At 56.3% G+C, this 13316-nt stretch overlaps 2 protein-coding genes across 3 annotated transcripts; one reads left to right on the top strand and one right to left on the bottom strand.

Moving 5' to 3' along the window:
* The first annotated feature begins 240 nt into the window (after positions 1-240).
* SPAG7 (sperm associated antigen 7) lies at positions 241-5049 on the top strand. Its single transcript, XM_082604064.1, has 7 exons — positions 241-856; positions 3331-3398; positions 3635-3723; positions 3844-3928; positions 4179-4268; positions 4368-4524; positions 4639-5049. Exons 1-7 carry the CDS (start codon positions 772-774, stop codon positions 4746-4748), a joined length of 684 nt encoding a protein of 227 aa, XP_082460190.1. The 5' UTR covers positions 241-771; the 3' UTR covers positions 4749-5049.
* Positions 5050-5848: 799 nt separating this feature from the next.
* ENO3 (enolase 3) lies at positions 5849-13299 on the bottom strand. 2 transcript variants are annotated; one of them, XM_082604056.1, is made up of 12 exons: positions 12363-13299; positions 9963-10049; positions 9626-9721; positions 9417-9475; positions 9176-9245; positions 8649-8782; positions 7537-7759; positions 7248-7445; positions 6845-7046; positions 6305-6413; positions 6087-6145; positions 5849-6000 (listed from the first exon to the last, which is right to left on the bottom strand). In XM_082604056.1, the coding sequence occupies exons 2-12, from the start codon at positions 10045-10047 to the stop codon at positions 5931-5933; spliced, it is 1305 nt and encodes a 434-aa protein (XP_082460182.1). In that variant the 5' UTR covers positions 10048-10049; positions 12363-13299; the 3' UTR covers positions 5849-5930. The 2 variants fall into 2 exon arrangements, with proteins under 2 accessions (XP_082460182.1, XP_082460181.1); XM_082604055.1 differs by lacking the exon at positions 12363-13299 and adding an exon at positions 10681-12259.
* Between the last annotated feature and the right edge of the window lie 17 nt (positions 13300-13316).

Here is a 13316-nt window from a genome sequence, read left to right as displayed (position 1 = left end):
GGGTCGTGCCGCCCCTCTTTTAGTCCCTGGCTCCAGAAGACCCACGCCCCACATACCTGCATCTTCAGCTGTGACCTCCGGAGCCCTGCCTGCCCCTTCTCCACAACTCCCTCCCTGCCTGTACCCACCTCGGCCCCTTCCTGACTTGCCTTATTTATTTGTTCGATGCGTCTCTGAATGTATCCGCCTCGGTCCCACCTCTGCCTTCGCTACGCGCACGCCCCTTGTGTTTCAGGGCTGACCGTGCCCCCACCCCGACTCCGCATGTCTGCGTCTGTCTCCTCCCTTTCTGGCCCTGTCTTCCCCAGTCACCCCGACCGACTCTGGCCACCAACCTCCAGGCCAAAGGGGGGTGTATATAGGAACGCGTTGCGGAGTCCCGCCCCGTCCCCGAGGGGAGGGGGCTTGTACATAATGTAACATACAGAGTATAGTGAAGAATCTATTTAAGGCGCCGCAGGGAGGGCTGCACGGCCGGGCTTGTGGCTCCAGGCGCGGCGGGGGCCTCCTGCCGGCTCCACGAGCACTTTCTACTTGTGCATGGGCTTGGTTTCTACGAATTGCCATTAAACATCGCTGCACCAGCCAGCCTCCGGCCTCTGTCTGCGGGGGGCGGGGCCTCGGCCGGCGGGAGGCTGCGGGCGCGCTGGGCAGGGATCTAAGCCGCGCCGGGGCGGGTGCGTGGTTTTCCGCCTCCGACGTGTTTCCGGCCTTAAAGGCATTTTGCCCTTCCCTTTAAGACGCGCCGCCCCCCTCTCAGTCACTCCCAAGATGGCGGACCTACTGGGCTCCATCCTGAGCTCCATGGAGAAGCCACCCAGCCTCGGTGACCAGGAGACTCGGCGCAAGGCCCGAGGTGAGGATCCCAAATTCACAACCGGCTTTCTTAGCCCGGTTCTCAGGACCGCACTCCTACCCTTTTGGACGACCCCGCCTTCTCAACCTTGAAAGACCCCTCACGGGCCCCTTCAGAGACCCCCCGAGTCCCTAAAAGGGGTGCCAAACCGCCCGCTGTTGTTAGCGGACGATGATTGGCTACCTGAAGCCCAGCGCCAGGCCCTTGGCTCGCTCTACCTTGGCCTTCCGCAGTCCTTGTTTTCAATTCGCCGACGGGCCCGCCTGTCCGCCGGTGGCGTGCTCTGATTGGTAGGCTGCCTTCAACCCCACCCAACCCCTTGGTTTTCCTCGGCCCGCCTTCGGATCGGAGGGGGGGTTGAGTTCGACCGCTCGGCCCCGCCCACCTCCTGGCGCTCGAGTCCCTGAGCCTCGTCCCCTTCCGATTGGATTCAGGACACGCCCATCCGCAGTCCTTTCTCCCCTATTGGCCACCTCAACTTAAAGGTCTACCTATTAAGTTTTGTTCGACCTTCCTCTAGCCCACCCTACCCTCAGCACCTCTAACTGGGTCCTTTCGGCGCTCTTATGCCCCTCCTACTTGGGGCCGCCCTCCAACCTTTCTCTCATCTGTCCCCTTAAATTTCCGAGCTCCCCGGGCGGGTCGTGAATGTTGATTGGAGGGATGAGAATGCCCTTACCCGGTCCGATTGGCCATGGTCTCCCCGCCTGTGTTCTCCGAGTAACTTCCCAGCAGGCGGCTCAAGTTGGGCTGCAAGCTTAGGGCGCGGCCCGCCGGGTGGTACAGGCCTCTCTTGCTCGCTTTGCGGAGTGTGAATGAGTCTGACAGAATGACTGACTACCTTGGGGAGGACACCGGCTCCCCACCCGTCCGAGGGAGGCCAGGGCTGCCTGGGTGCCTTCAAAGGGCTCAAAGGGCTCAAGCTGCTTAATATCGTACTAACATCCATATTTACTGAATGGTTGCTAGGGGCCAGGGTACCCTCAAGGAGCCCACAGTCTGGAGCATCGATGAAATGCACATTGATGAAACGATCACACAGGAGTTTAATAACCAACTTTATAAGTGCTCTGAAAGAAAAATAACTGTTATGAGAGGGGCTACCTAGGGGTCCTAACCTAGTCTGCAGTGGGCTGAGATGTGAAGAATAGGTAAGTCAGTAAGTGAGAGGGGAGCACAGTGCTCCAGACAGAGATTTGAAAGCTCTGAGGAAGGAGGGAGCATAATGGGACCTGGGAACGGGAATTATTTAACACCATGACTGACTAGGTGGGTTCACCAGCGACCGTTGACAGACTAGGAAGCTGAAGTTCAGAGTTTAGTCAGTTGCCTGCCGTTACACTGTTACTAAGTGGTGGGGTTTCAAACCCATGTGTGACTTTTAAGGCTACGTTCTTAACCATAGTCTTATGCCACCTCCTCAGATGCAGAGAGATGACTCATAAGCCAGTTCGAGAACACTCAGTGGCCAATATGGGGTGTGCTGATGGTCAGAGCCCTTGAGGTGGGAGAGAGGAGAGCTCCTGAGCTGTCGGGGCCCTGGGGCCACAGAGAGTAACTGGATAGGAGATGAACAGGGTCTGTAGCTTCTAGGAGCCCATAGTGGGGTAGGGAGGACAAAAGTCACACTCGGTTAGCTCTCAGCACATGCCGTAGTGGGTGTCTGAACCGAATGTGCTTGGGCCCCAGAGGAAGAAGTGAGTAACTCTGACTCATGGTGGATCTCAAAGTTTGCAAGAGGAGGAAGAGCATTTCAAGCAGTAGGAACAACATGTGCAAAGACGTGAAGTGATTAAGAAAATGGGAAGAGGTTCAGTGCAGCTGAAGGAATTCCAATCCTGTGGAAGAAGTGGGCCTTAAGGATATAAAGAATTTGAAATGGCGGAAGAGAGAAGAGGGGACAGTGAGACCCAAGGGTAGGTAGTTCCCTTTACAGCTCACCTCAGACAGCTACACCCCCAAAGGAGAAGAGTGTCAGACTGGCCATTTCAGCTTCATCTTGGCTGTAGAAGTAAAAAGTGGGGGTGTTACACAATATAGGAAGTTAAATAATTTCCCCTTCCCTATGCAGACACTGAGATGATAAGCTCCTTGAGACCAGGGCTTGGTTTGTTCTCGTTACCTCCCCAAGTGCTTTATAGTTCTTGGTATGTCGCAGGCATTAAATAAATGTTTGTTAGTTGGTTTCCCCGGTAGGTTGGGAAACGGGGTTGAGCATGATTCTAATCTTTGGTACTCCCACTAAACTGTGAGCTCCTAAAGGGCAAACCTATGTCTTAATCCTCTTTGTACTCCAGGTCCTAGCACAGTGCCAGGTATAGAGGAACTATCAATAAATGCTTGGCAAATAAACAGTAATCCTACCTTCCTAGCCTGATACCCTCCCAGTGGACATGAGATCCCTTTTGAAGCCTTACAAACTCTCCCCACCCATGCTTCCACCTCGGCCTCATGCTGCCATTTCTCACCCCCAGAGCAGGCAGCCCGCCTGAAGAAACTACAGGAGCAAGAGAAACAGCAGAAAGTGGAGTTTCGTAAAAGGGTGAGAACAACTGGAGAGATCAAGGACAGCCTCAGAAAGGACTTCCAATAAGTTAGAATTGGAAGGTTGAAGAGTCAGTTTGTTTGGAAACTGTCTTGAGAGAGGTGAAACCCGGAAGCCAGTGGCACGGTGGCTGGGAAAGGCGTGGGAGGCCAAGGCCTGTTGGCCCGGCAGGGGAGAGGGATATTGGGGTGGGGCCATCATCTCATACCTTCTTCCCTTTTTCCTTTACCAAGATGGAGAAAGAGGTGTCAGATTTCATCCAAGACAGTGGGCAGATCAAGAAAAAGTTTCAGCCTATGAACAAGATAGAGAGGAGCATACTGTGAGTGTCTCTGGGTGGCCAAGGAGGCATGAAAGGGCCAGACGGGAGAACCCTCCAGAGGAGGGCGCTGGGCCCCTTCGTGGCTCTACATAGTTTTTCCCCTTCACTCCCCCTTCCCAGACACGATGTGGTGGAAGTGGCTGGCCTGACATCCTTCTCCTTTGGGGAAGATGACGAATGTCGCTATGTCATGATCTTCAAAAAGGTAAAAGGGGGACCTCCCTGGTGGTCCAGTGGTTAGGACTCTGAGCTTCCACTGCAGGGGGCACGGGTTCGACCCTGGTCGGGGAGCTAAGATCCTGTGTGCCACGCCACACTGCCCCAAAAGAAAGGTAAAAGGCCTGAGCTCCCCGCTGTCTCCTCTCTCCTTTTCAGCCTGTGCCCCACGCTGGGGGAGAGGAATGAGATGAAACATGTATGTGGAACCTTGACCCCATCATCTCCTTCTTTCCCAGGAGTTTGCACCCTCAGATGAAGAGCTGGACTCCTACCGTCGTGGCGAGGAGTGGGACCCCCAGAAGGCTGAGGAGAAACGGAGGCTGAAGGTGAGTTATGCCTGGCAGTCCCTGGGGTCCTGCAGCCCCCCACCTGGGAGGGGTTGGGGTCAGGCCCTGAGCTCTGGTGCCCCACCTTGGCACCCCTAGGAGCTGGCCCAGCGGCAGGAGGAGGAGGCAGCCCGGCAGGGACCTGTGGTGGTGAGCCCTGCCAGCGACTACAAGGACAAGTACAGCCACCTCATTGGGAAGGGGGCAGCCAAGGATGCGGCCCACATGCTACAGGCCAACAAGACCTACGGCTGTGGTGAGGCCACAGTGGGGGCTGGGAGGGCAGGGGAGAGGAGCACAGGATGGGGGGAGGGGAGGGAAGCCGAAGCACAGGGCTCCTAGGCCCTCCCACCCTCCCCTCTGCCCCCAGTGCCTGTGGCCAACAAGAGGGACACACGCTCTATTGAAGAGGCCATGAATGAGATCCGGGCCAAGAAGCGTCTGCGGCAGAGCGGGGAAGAGTTGCCACCTACCTCCTAGACACCCCAGCTCCCTGGGGCAGGGCAGAGGGCAGGGAGGGACGAGGCTGCTGCTATTAGAACCCATCCTGGAGCCCCACCTCTGAAGCACCTCCTAACAGCTGTCACTCAGGCTGGGGGAAGCAGGTGTTTGATTTGTCACTGTTGGAGCTTGGATGTGTGTGTGTGTGTGTGTGTGCGCGCGCGCGCGTGCGTGAATATACAGGTGGGTATTTAATCTGTATTATTCTCTGTTCTCCCTGGAATTTTCTTCCCCATGGGGCTGGGGTTACTTTACATTCAGTAAACACTGTTTGACCCAGTGTCTTGGTTTGTTTGAACAGAGAAAGGTGGGTCCTGGAGAGGAAGAGAAACAATTATAGATTGAACAGTATAAGATTGTTTTTGTGGGCCAAAGATGGCGAAATATTGGCACTTTTGTAGAAATTTATAAGAGATAGTATTTTAAGAGCACAGTCACCACAGCCAAATGGCCTAGGTTTGGATCCTGGCTCTGCCAGTTACTGTTACCTTGGTTAAAGTATTTTACCTTTTTGTGCCTCGGTTTCCTCACCAGTAAAATGGGGATAATGTAACTGATAGGACTGTTTCAAAGATTACACAGGCTGGTATATGTCAAATATTTAGAATGGTTTCACATTCTACAAGCTCCATGGAAATGGTAGCTGCTCTGGTTACACTCTCATCCTCACCAAGCACTTCGATTTCATAAGGATGAGCACTCAGACTTCACACTGCGGTGCCCTCTGCAGACCGTGCACTTCAACTCATGGGCAGGTCTGATCCCGCTGCCCCCTCAGGGTGATGTCAGGCCTTGGCCCCCCACCCTGCTCCCCTTCTCCGGAGCTGGTTCAGTGTTCTGCCAGTTCCTCTTCAGCTTCATTTCACATAATACACCTGCTTCCCCCAGCCTCCTTCCATAATGTGAGCTGTGTGGTTCTAGATCCAGCCCAACTTTCTGGCCAGTCCCTCACTTCCTCCTTGTCCCAGCAGGTTCCATGTCCGTTTTCCCTTCCTGCCCCTATTTCTCCACCTCCTGTCTCATGCAGCCCAGAGACCAGCGTCTCCTCCCTCCCTCCCACAAATGAGCAGGCCACTGCCTTGGTTGGCACCAGTGTTTATTTCAGGGGGAAGGGCTTGAAGGCCTAGATCTGTCCTGTGGGATCCTGGGGCCTCCAGCTTCTCACTTGGCCTTTGGGTTACGGAACTTGTGTCCAGCAAAAACAGCCTTGTCCCCGAGAGCCTCCTCAATCCTGGAAGGCAGACAAAGTCAGGGCTGTGATATTCCAACCCAAGAGCCCTCAGCTCTTTACACCCAGGCCTACTGCACCCACTGTACCTCATGAGCTGATTGTATTTGGCCAGACGCTCTGAGCGGCAGGGGGCACCAGTCTTGATCTGAAGAGGGAAGAGGAATTCCAGGAGTTGCATGAGACTAGGGACGAGGGATTGGGCCTGGCCGTGAGGGAGCACCCTGTGGTGGCATTCAACTCCAGGGCAGGAGGCCAGGGATCCCAAGAAAACTCAGACAGTCGGCAGAGGGGGGACCACGAGTACCTGTCCCGTGCAGAGCCCAACCACGAGGTCAGCGATGAATGTGTCCTCGGTTTCCCCGGAGCGGTGGCTCACCATCACCCCCCAGCCGTTAGACTGAGCCAGTTTGCAGCTAGGTGGAGAGGACACTCAATAAGGTCCGGTGGGACCTCCTCAGTGGGAAAGCCAGGGGCTAGGTGGGGCTTTTCCCTTCTGTTTTGGGGAGTGGGAGATTTGAGGGGAGGGTGGTGACTAAGTTCTTTGGGAAGCAGGAGAGAAGGGGAGATTCTTGATCTTGAATTTGGGCTCCTGAATGCTGGTGGGAAGAAGCAGAATCTGGGAGACAGGGATGTCATAGGGTCGGGGTGGGGATGAGGCATGGCAAGGCAACAATGGCAAAGCTCTTGGGGTGAGGTCAAGAGTTAATCAAAGCTTTGAGGTCAAAAGGGTGGGGTGGGTCAGGAGCCAAGGGAAAGTCAGACTTGGGAGTTAGTGGGCAATACTGTAGCTGGACTGGGTATGGGTGGAGGGAGGCCGTGACGCCCCAGGGCCAGAGGCACTCACGCCTGGATGGATTCGGTCACTGAGCCGATCTGGTTGACCTTCAGCAGCAGGCAGTTGCAGGCCTTCTTCTCAATGGCCTGGGCAATCCTCTTGGGGTTGGTGACTGTGAGGTCATCCCCCACGATCTGGATGCTGACCCCCGTGAGGAATGAGGTCCAGGTAGCCCAGTCATCCTGGTCAAAAGGGTCCTCGATGGAGACCACTGGTGGGAAAGGGGAACAGATTCGGGTTAAAGGTCAGAAGGGCCTCACAGAGGAGTGACAGGTCAGAAGAGTTTGGGTGGAGATTGCAATGGCGCTAAGGATTGGAAGGACTGAGTTGGTGGCAGTGGAGATGCCGAAGCCAGCGTGTAGGGCAGCTGCTGGAGACTCAAGCAGGAGTGATGGAACACCCAGGGTCTCACCAGGATAGTTCTTGATGAAGCTCTTATACAGCTCCCCCAGCTTCTCCCCAGTGATGTGCCGTGCGGGGTCATCAGCTGACTTGAAGTCGAGATCATACTTCCCATGGCGATAGAACTCAGACGCTGCCACGTCCATGCCAATCACCACCTTGTCGGGGTAACCAGCCGCCTGGATGGCGGTCTTCAGCAGCTCCAGGGCTGGGGGAGGGAAAGAGAGGACCTGAGGCTCTGGTGCACCCCGTTTCCATGGGGACCCAGGAGTTCTGCCCCTCTGAGTGCTCACACTGACCTTCATTGTTCTCCAGGATGTTGGGTGCAAAGCCGCCCTCATCACCCACATTGGTGGCGTCCTTCCCATACTTGGCCTTGATGACCCCCTTGAGGTGGTGGTAGACCTCGGCTCCGATGCGCATGGCTTCCCTGAAGGATCTGGCTCCCACGGGCAGGATCATGAACTCCTGCATGGCCAGCTTGTTTCCAGCATGGGAGCCCCCGTTGATCACATTGAAGGCCTGAGATGGGGAGAGGGTGCTTAGACCTGGGCATCGATGTGGAATCCTGTATCCCCTACTTACTGAATGGTCTAGGATGAATAATTTTACTCCTCAGAGACTCTTTCCTCATTTCCATAACATGGGGACACCACCTGCTTGCCTGCAGAATCTTATGTGTTAAATTAGAGCAACTGGATGTAAAGTTCTTAGCCTGTGCCTGGTGTAGCAGCTAACACTGATATGGCACTTACTACAGGCCAGGCACTGCTCTAAGTGCTTTACATATATTTTATTGGCTAATTTCATTCTCAAAACTACCCTGTAACTAGGTACAATTTATTATCCCTCACTTTACAGATAAGGAAACTGAGGCATAGAGAGATTAAATAAACTTGCCTAAAATCACACAACTAGTAAAGGGACAAGACTAGCATTCGAACCCAGCAGCTTGTCTCCAGAGCTCAGGCTCTTATACAATCTAGTTAGTAAGTAACAATAAATGGTAACATTATTATTGCAATGAAATTCAAAGGATTTCCATAAAGAGCAAATTTGGTTTGATAAGTATTAAAGAAGATACGAAAATAAAATGCCAAGATCTTTGCCATGAAGAAGCTCTCGATCTGATTTGGGGTTGGGGCACAGGGCAGAATGAGGAATTGGAGTTACTGAGCCTGGGATTGGAATGTGAAGGAAGCCGGTTACAGCAAGGGAAAGAGGCAGAGAGAGGTTAAAGGGAAGGTTTGGATTGTGAGAAAGGGGGAGGGCTGGACTGCAGCAGGAGGGGTTCCATTTCAGGAAACCATTTCTTTGGAGCTGGGTCTGAAAGGTGGACTTTCCAGGGGCTGCTTATGCTCTCCCTGCTGGGTGGGGTCACTGTGGGATGCGCCGGGGCAGCTGCACTCACAGGGACCGGTAGGATCAGGTCTGGGTTCCCGGCGAGATCTGCAATGTGTCGGTAGAGCGGGACCCCCTTCTCAGCTGCTCCGGCCTTGCACACGGCCAGGGACACACCCAGGATGGCATTGGCCCCAAACTTGGCTGGAGGAAGCAAATACAAAGAGTGAAAGCCCCTCGCACAGGGTTTAGGGTCAGCTCCTAGAACGTCCCTTCTGGTCACCCCAGAAAGAATCCAGAACTCCAAACCACTGGGCACTGAGTTTGTTAACAGATCTCTCCCCAACAGCCTGAGGTGCTCTGGGAACACCCAGCCCAGGGGAATGTGTTGGCTTCACGGTTGTGTCCACAGCCTGGCCCAAGCCTGGCACAGGGCAGGCATCAGGAAATGCCTGTGCGATGAATACAAATCCAGCCAGTTACGGTGTGCCCCAAAATGCGAGACACAGAAATAATCCTAACCAGACCCTGGTCCGCGGTCTCTCCCCTGCCCCTCCCACAGCCCATCCCGTCCCCTGTCCCTAGCCCTTCACTCACACTTATTCTCTGTCCCGTCCAGCTCAATCATAAATTTGTCAACTTTTTCTTGATCCACCACGCTTAGTTTCTGGAAGGGCAGGTTTGAGGAGGGGAGAACAGAGGTTAGATTTCTCAGGAGTCAGGGTATGTGCTGGAGGAAAGAGAAGTGCAGGTATTTGGAGCAGATGGGATGGTTGGCCAAGCCTGAGCTGCCTGGGACCAGGTAGCAGGTGACGGGGAGAGAGGGTCCTCCACTTGCCTTTTCCAGCAGTGCGGGGCCTAGAGTCTTATTGATGTGTTCCACGGCCTTCAGGACCCCTAGAGGCCGAAGCAGGGGGTTCAGATCTTCTACTCAATTAGGTCTCTTCCCGTGGCCCCCAGCTCCTCAAGAGCTTTGGGTTCCCGTCCTCTACCCTGTGCAAACATCGCATACCACATCCTGAAACCACCCCCTTGGTCTTTCCTCACCTTTCCCCAGGTAGCGAGATTTGTCTCCATCTCTTAGTTCCAGAGCTTCATAGATACCTGTGGAAGCTCCACTGGGCACAGCTGCTCGGAATCGGCCTGAGGTGGGAGGTTGGAAGATCACAGAGAGTCAGTCCCATTCACCCCCAAAGGACTGATTGTCTCCTCTCTGAGCCCAGGGGCAGGAGGCAGTGTAGAGGGAGTTGCGCTGCTCCCTGCTGGGGAGCAGGCTGGGAGAGGGGATCCCAGAGAAAGGAGTGGATGTGGCATAGAGTTGGAGGGCAAAGGCAGATGGAGCTGGGGTCTTCCCAGGTAAACCCATTCAATGGGCCTGTGTTACCCTTGGCCGTGTGCAGGTCCACCTCCACTGTGGGGTTGCCCCTGGAGTCCAGGATTTCTCGGGCAAAGATTTTCTGCATGGCCATGGCTGCAGGGCGAGAGGTGTGAGTGAGTGCGGACGGTGACCCCTTAAGGAACCCGAAATCCCTTGCCCTTTTAAGAGTCTTCCCACCCCAAGAAGGCAGGTGCTGGAGCTAAAAATATCCCACAAAAAGGTCACAGACCAAAGTGGCAGGCGTAGCCCCTCCCCCACTCAGAACAGCTCCTATTCCACTCTCCCGTCTTAAGAATCTGGAGGCCTCTCTTAAAACCACTACTTTCTCAACCCCACCTCCTGCAAAGATGCACTTCTGCCTTCTCCCTCCACCCTCTGGCCAAGTACTCTATTCTCCACGGATTCCTAGCCCTCGGATGCTCTCCTGTTAGTCTACCTCATTTTCCTGCTCCTCAGCCTTCTCCAAATCCTCAGGGGCCCCAGATTCCCCCACCTGGCTCCAACTCTAACCACGCTTCTCCATCGTCTCTGCCTGCCTCTCTTCACAGTCTCATTTGTTTCCCTGTCCTTGGGCACCCCCATCCTGCTTGCTCCAACCCCTCCAGGCTTCTCAAGCACCCCCAGTCCCAGAAGGAAAAGAATGCTATTCCCCCCCCCTTCTCCAAGAGGCACCACCCTCACCTTTTACCACCCCTATCCCCCGGGGCTGAAAGATTCACCAGACCTGGGATTTCTTCGCTGGGCTCCGCGAGTCTAGGTGGCAGCTGGGACAGTGTCAGCTCACCCCCTCTCAGGCTGGGCATTTATCCTCCAGCCACCCTGTACCCCAGCCAGCCCCGCCTCTCACCCTCTCCAGCTTCCCCCTCCAGCCCGGCTGGCAGCCAAGTGCCCACTATAGCCTAAAACAGAAGCCTTTGGCCCTAGACACCTGCCTCCTTCCCAAAAGATCAATGACTACCCCCTCCTTTCTCTCTGTTCCCCAATAAAAGTCCTTATTTTTAATTCCACTCCTGGGGAGAAACAGGGGAGGGGCTTCAGAATGGGGCGGGGGTGTTTCTCCTCTCCCCAGGATTATATTCCTCTTTTGCAAAGGTTAAAGAGGAACTATTGCCCTTTAGGAAAGGCCAGGGGTAACCTGAGTCCTGCAGGGCTGGGGAGGGGGCCTGGAAGAGGGGCTGCAGGAACGACATCCACACGTGCTCAGCTCACTTGGAGGGCGGGGGACTGCCTCTGTCCTCAATGGGGGCAGGGGCAGGGGGTTCTGGGCAAGCTCTGAGCTCTAAAATTGAACTCCCCACTCAGAAGGTGAGAGAGTCTCACCTCTCAGGGTCCCCATTGCGGCCTCCCTCGGCTCCACCCCATCCTACCCTCTCTGGGCCCGCAAAGGCAGTGGGGGAGGGGACAGGCTGACGAATTTAGACAGGCCCTCAGAGTTGGCGCGGCGCCCTACTGATAGCGCTAGGACAGCACTTATTGCCCTGCGTGGAGACAGTCAGGAGCCCTTTCCCCACCAACCGCGGGCGCTTCAGGTCGTGATCCCAGCCCATCAGTGAATGATGCTGAATCAAAAGTGAAGAAAATGAATGGACGAGAGGAGGGGGTGGCCCTTTCCGAGCGTCTGACCGCCGGGGGCCAGTCGGGTGGTCGGCTAGCAGCATTGCAGGGAAGTGGGTCTCTGCACTCGGTGACTCTCTCCGCCTCGGCGGGCCTGGCGGGAGTGAGGTCTGCCCCGACTTTGGCTGCAGCCCCTGCCGGGAGCTGAGGGCACGCCCGGGCTCCGGTCGGCCGGCCGGCGAACGAAGATCATCGGCTTCCCTGCTCGTCGCCCCCGACTCGGAAGACCTTCCCGCCGGCGCCGCAGCAGCCGGCGCCCAGTGACTCAGCCCCGGGCTCTCTCCCGAGCTCCCCTCCCTGCCCTGCCTGCCCCGCGGTGTGTCTCCCAGCCCCCACCTCAGGATCTCTACCCCCGGTCTTCCATCTCGCCCTCCCCCCCCTTATCTCTGGCCGCTCCCTCTCCGGAGATTTGCACCCTGGGGAAGGGGGTGCAGCAGGCCAAGGGTCAGGAGACGGCGAGCGGGGAGCGCCGCCACGTGCCCGCATGCGGCCCCGCCCGAGCCGGCCAGTGACTCAGCCACCGCGGCTGTCGAGGAACACGGGTTCGGGGACCGTGGATGCCCCTGGGGTTCGGAGTAGCCGCGAGGGCACCGCGTACGCTGGCGAGGACCGGAGAGGAGAGGAGCCCCTTCCCGCCCGGGAGGTGCCCCTCCCCCGAGGGACCGGAAGTAGCCAAGCCCCTCAGCTGCCCGGGCGGCCAGCAAGGGCTAGTTCACCTAAGCAGGCCGCCGGGTCCTACCCCACCCTCTTCCCGGTGGGCGGTGAGTGAACTAATCGCACACAAGTTCTTACCATAAGTTTAACTGAAAAAGAAGAAAAACCTTAACGGGCCAACGTAGAAGGGACTTTCCCCTCTTGAAAAAGTTGCAATCTTGAAACCGCTTAGTATTCTTCCGCCTTGAAAAATAAGCCCGCCCGTCTCGCCCCACGGTCCCTCAGTGACCTCTGCAGAGACGGGCCAAGGGGCACGGCCGGTGACCCAAACTGCTGACCGGGGGACGGGCGGAGCTGGGACGTGGGGGTGAGGCCTGAGGCTGGAGTTGATCCAGCGCGAGGGATAATCCCCTGGAGTCGAGGTGGGCTCCAGCCAGTGCCACTTGTGCCGCCCGGGTAGATGCTGGGGACAGAAGTGTCCCTGGTGGATGCCTTCAACTCTGAAAACGGCCGGGGTATTTTGTCAAATTTCCCTTTACTCCCTTATTTCTTGAATAAATAAAATCAAGGGGGGGGGGGCAGAAGCGGCAATGCGCACGCCTCCCCCCCGCCCCTTCCGCCCGGCGGGAGACACGTCCCCGGCCGGCCTTCCTTCGCAGGGGGTCCAAATCCGGTGCGCCCGGGCGTGCGCCCGCGAAGCCAGCCACCAACCCCAACCGCGCCACGCGCTTTCCCTCCCGGCCCGGGCGCAGGCGCAGGCGCGGGCGCAGGCGCCGCCGCCGCCCGCCGTTCCTTTCCCCCAACATCCCCCCCCCGGCAGAGGTGGGGGAAGGGGGAGTCATTCCGTTTAACCCTGAGTTACCCGAATCCTCTTTAATTTGCTAAATTTGCAGTTTGCTAATTCTCTTTTCACTTTCCTTCCTCCCTCTGGCTCACTCCCTTTCCGTACACCAAAGTCTGACTGATATTCTATGCGAAGTGGAGGGAGCCCTAACCCTAACCCACCCCGCCCCCCATCCTTTTTGCGTCGCTTTCCATCGAACTCTGCAAATTTTGCAGTAGGGGGAGGGATTTTTTAAATTGCACTTGCAA

The sequence above is a fragment of the Mesoplodon mirus genome (assembly GCF_964341445.2).
Source record: "Mesoplodon mirus genome assembly, chromosome: 18".
Classification (NCBI taxonomy): Eukaryota; Metazoa; Chordata; class Mammalia; order Artiodactyla; family Ziphiidae; genus Mesoplodon; species Mesoplodon mirus.
Note: the sequence above shows the minus strand (reverse complement) of the source record. Positions and strands in the feature narration are given on the sequence as shown.